The sequence below is a fragment of the Nicotiana attenuata genome, unplaced genomic scaffold (assembly GCF_001879085.1).
Source record: "Nicotiana attenuata strain UT unplaced genomic scaffold, NIATTr2, whole genome shotgun sequence".
NCBI classification, from domain to species: domain Eukaryota; kingdom Viridiplantae; phylum Streptophyta; class Magnoliopsida; order Solanales; family Solanaceae; genus Nicotiana; species Nicotiana attenuata.
In genome coordinates, this window is record NW_017670842.1 from 420,445 (window position 1) to 424,590 (window position 4,146).

Here is a 4,146-nt window from a genome sequence, read left to right on the forward strand (position 1 = left end):
ATGGCTGCATGCATCTCATTAGCTCATGAACATTCGTTCAAGAAGTTTGATGAAGTTTTCAAGCTGCCGCAGAAGAGGTACTTCGACTTTTCTTCCAATGAAATTAACGATAGTTATCAACTGGAAAATTATAGCAAGAAGAGACTCAAATTTAGTCATGTCTACCCTAGTCCAAATATAGTGGCTGCATGCATATCATTAGGTCATGATCACCATTCATTCCACAACTTTGCTGAAGTTTCCAAGCTGCCCGTCTCACGAGGTTCTACCACCGAAGGACCCAGTTGTCATTCTCCCATTACTCAAGTCGCCCACAGGACAAGAGTAGTACCCCCGCACTGCAGTAAAAAATTACCAAGCCTAAAATTGGTGGCTGGATCTTTATACTTACCCAAAGAAAACCCAAATAAACCACGAGGTGAAGATGCACACTTTATCCATAAATTATACCAAACAATTGGTGTAGCAGATGGTGTTGGTGGCTGGGCAAAAAAGGGTGTTGATGCTGGATTATACGCAAGAGAGCTTATGAGAAATTCACTTATTGCCGTAGATATTAATGAACCAAAGGGTACTGCTGTGAACCCTAAAAGGGTTCTTCAAGAAGCTTACAAAAACACAAATTCTGAAGGCTCGTCAACAGCATGTATTATAACTTTGGACAGTGAAAAAAATACGTTATGTGCTGCTAACGTTGGTGACAGTGGATTTTTTCTGATTAGAAACGGAAGAGTTATATACAAATCGCCAATACAACAACGGAGGTTTAATTGTCCATATCAATTGGGAAATTCTAAAGATAATCCTAGTGTTGCTCAAGAGCTGGAATTAATGGTCGAAAAAGATGATGTTTTGATTGTTGGAACAGATGGGCTTCTTGATAACATGAATGAAAGTGAGATTGAGGAACTTGTTCAAAGAGGGATTGATGAGAAGTTGAAGGCAAAGGAATTGGCTAGTCAAATTGGAAATATTGCATTGTATAACTCATTTGATAGGTTTGCAGATACACCATTTGGAAGAGCAGCTGAGAGGGAATGGTTTAGTCATAGAGGAGGAAAAGTTGATGATATTACTGTTATTGTTGCTTACATCCAGTGACTAATCAAGTGACTATTTGGAGAGGAAATTGAAGGAGGCAGAAAAATTTAACTCACTTAATTTAGTTCATGTGAACACCAGTAGACAAATTTGTATAAACTATATGAAGCACAAAAAATTAATGTGCATAAATCGCATAGTTACTGATTCTTTATGAATAAAAATTAAGGACATCCACTCATTTGTGTAGCATTATATATTTGGAATCCAAGAATTAATTATTACATTTTCATGTCAACTTTGGCCACTACTAGAAATCCGGAAAAAAACGACCACAAAAAGCAACCAGTGTTGGTCGCTTATTGGCCAAAAAGCGACCAAAAAGCGACCAAACGTGCCTGGTCGATATTAAGCTGGTCCCTTTACCTTAGGGACCAAAGTTGGTCGCTAATTAGCGACCAACTTTGGTCTCTCAAGTCATAGGACCAAATATTCCGGTAAAGACACTGGCGACCAACTTTGGTCGCTATATTATTTTAATATTATAAATTTTGCGACCAAAGTTGGTCTCATTTGTGTAAATTTCATTTTTTTTATTTATTATTAATTATAAAGTAGCGACCAACTTTGGTCTGTATACGAAATATTATATTTTAAAATCTGGAAAATTGCGACCAAAGTTGGTCGCTATACTATAAATTTTTTAATTTTTTTTTTAAATAAGCGACCAAAGTTGGTCGCTAAATATATGAATTAATTTTTTTATTTATTAATAAGCGACCAACCCTGGTCGCCATATTTCCAGAAATTGTTAATTTTCTGGTAAATAGCGACCAATCTTGGTCGCTTTTTGGGAAATTTGGGTTAAATAGCGACCAACCTTGGTCGCTATTTCACAGAAAATTGTTTTTTTTTAAATAGAAATGCGACCAAATAGCGACCAAAGTTGGTCGCTTTTCTTGGTATATTGCTGGCAGGAACTGCCTCTTTTGGCAGCTACACCACCTGCCAGCTTACCAAAATTCCTAAATAGGCAAATATGCCAACAACAGCAACAACAAGCGACAACAACAACAACAATTATAACGAACAAAGTATAAAGTTCAATAGAACTTTATACTTTATGCTAATTACCAAACTAATAAGTGAAATGTTATTACAGAACCATTCGAAAACCAATTGTATTTTAATAAGTTCAAAGATTGTTCTCTACATCATTATCATCACCGTCTGATGAACTTTCTTCACCATGACGGTATCTAGAATGGGTTATTTGTCGATGATGGGAAGAATGACCACGGGGAGGACGGGAGGAATGAGCACGGGGAAGGCGAGCCTCTGGCGATGACTCACGAGACCGGGGAATTGGAAAATTGCCAGAAGCTAGGAGAGTTTTGATCTGCTCTTGCATGCCCTTGCACTGAGCTTGCATGCCAGAGTACTGCATATCTCTAAGCCTTTCTCTCTCCTTGGCGGCTTCTAGCTCGGATGTGAGCTTTGCCACAGTCTCCCGCATAGAGGAGAGGCTCTCCCCATCAAGTTGCTCTGCTTGGGAGGAAGTCCCTATTCCTTGCATTCCACACTTATAGCGATGGAATTTCTTATTAGGAAGCCCGTATACCTTCCCCCCTTTCGGACCGCCAGCAGCCTGCGTCCATATTCTCTCAGCATCCTCGTCCGATAGTGGATTGGCGCGCCGGACTCATTAGGTGGCTGACTGCATATGAATTGCTCCACTTCAGCTGTGAAGCGACCCTATAAGAGAAATAATATGTGAATTACTATTTCCAAATTTATATAAAAGTAAATCAAAATTCTTAATGAAAAGTGAAAACTTACATGTACAGTCGAGGCTCGGCCCTCGACCCACCTTTCTTGGTCCGTCTCTTTCTTCTTCTTCACAATATGAGTCTCCTTGAAGAGCTCATCTTGGTTCATCGGACGCCCCAACTTTTTTTCCTGAAAACTCATAAATTAGTTAATAAACAGAATACATATACTAAGAAAATTAAAATAAATTAAGCAATTACGTACCATTCTTCGTTTTATCGTCCCTAGGCTGACCGCACCTCCAGTGTGCAAGGATCCTCCCTTCTCAGATGCCCGGGCTTTCTTTCCTTTTTCGCTCTTCTCTAAGAACCCTGCTGTAAGCCATTGCCTTTGCAAATCATCCCATAAATCCTGAAGCATCCAGCCAGGCTTCTGGTTCAACTGCCTAGCTTTGGAGAAACAATGGGACAACCGCTTTCGAGCTTTGAGATGGAAGTTTGCAGCCACTTCCGCGCTATAGCGGTGTTCCCATACACACTTGCTCTGTATTTCAAAAGTCAAGTATTATATGGAAATATCATATTTAGATGGAAATATCATAAAAGCTATATTCGATATATTATACTTAGCTTTTATTAGCTAATAATTATTCAAAAGTTAAGTGCATTAACTGCTTATAATATAATATTAGCTAAAAGCTAATAAATGATTATACTGCTTAAAAGAATATTTATAACTTAAATTGATTGAAGATTGCCTCCTTGAGAGCGAATGGGAATTCACTCCAAGTCGCATAAGGACCATCATAAAGCTTTCTGGTGGCTTTGGAGATGATCCTTGTAGTAACATTACTAGGGATGAACCTGCAATTTTATTTAAAAAAAAAACACATTAATATCTTAGTAAAACTGTACTAAACAAAAAAGTTAAAATAACAAATAACTCTTACCCGTCACCCTCAGGGACTATGATGATCCTGCCATATTATCATAATGCACCTCCTCGTCATTAGCAGCATCATTGTCCGAAGCATGTACATCGGAGGCATGTGTGGAAGGTGTAGGGGGGTCAGAGCTAGTATCTCGCAGGCGAAGGCCTGCAATAGATGGAGTCCCAGATGAAGATGGCTGCGAGCCCTGGGACTGCGAGCCCTGTGAGTGCGACACAGCTGTATGGGCCGCAAGTGGATGAGACACAGATAGTTGTGACCCGAGTGGCTGTGACACGGATGGCTGTGATCCATGTGGATGTGACATGGATCGATGCGATCCATGAGCTGCTGATGGATGCGATCTATGTGGATGTGAGACAGGTGGACTGTATGTAGGTCGTACA

The 4,146-nt window shown here is 39.6% G+C and overlaps 1 protein-coding gene across 1 annotated transcript; it reads left to right on the plus strand.

Annotated features, from left to right (window-relative positions):
* Positions 1–1,101, plus strand: LOC109243816 (probable protein phosphatase 2C 55). Its single transcript, XM_019410813.1, has one exon. It carries the CDS (start codon positions 1–3, stop codon positions 1,099–1,101), a length of 1,101 nt encoding a protein of 366 aa, XP_019266358.1.
* Positions 1,102–4,146: the final 3,045 nt, after the last annotated feature.

What these genes read in the sequence shown, in the direction of transcription:
- LOC109243816 (XM_019410813.1), top strand. Translation starts at nt 1, where the DNA reads ATGGCTGCATGCATCTCATTAGCTCATGAACATTCGTTCAAGAAGTTT.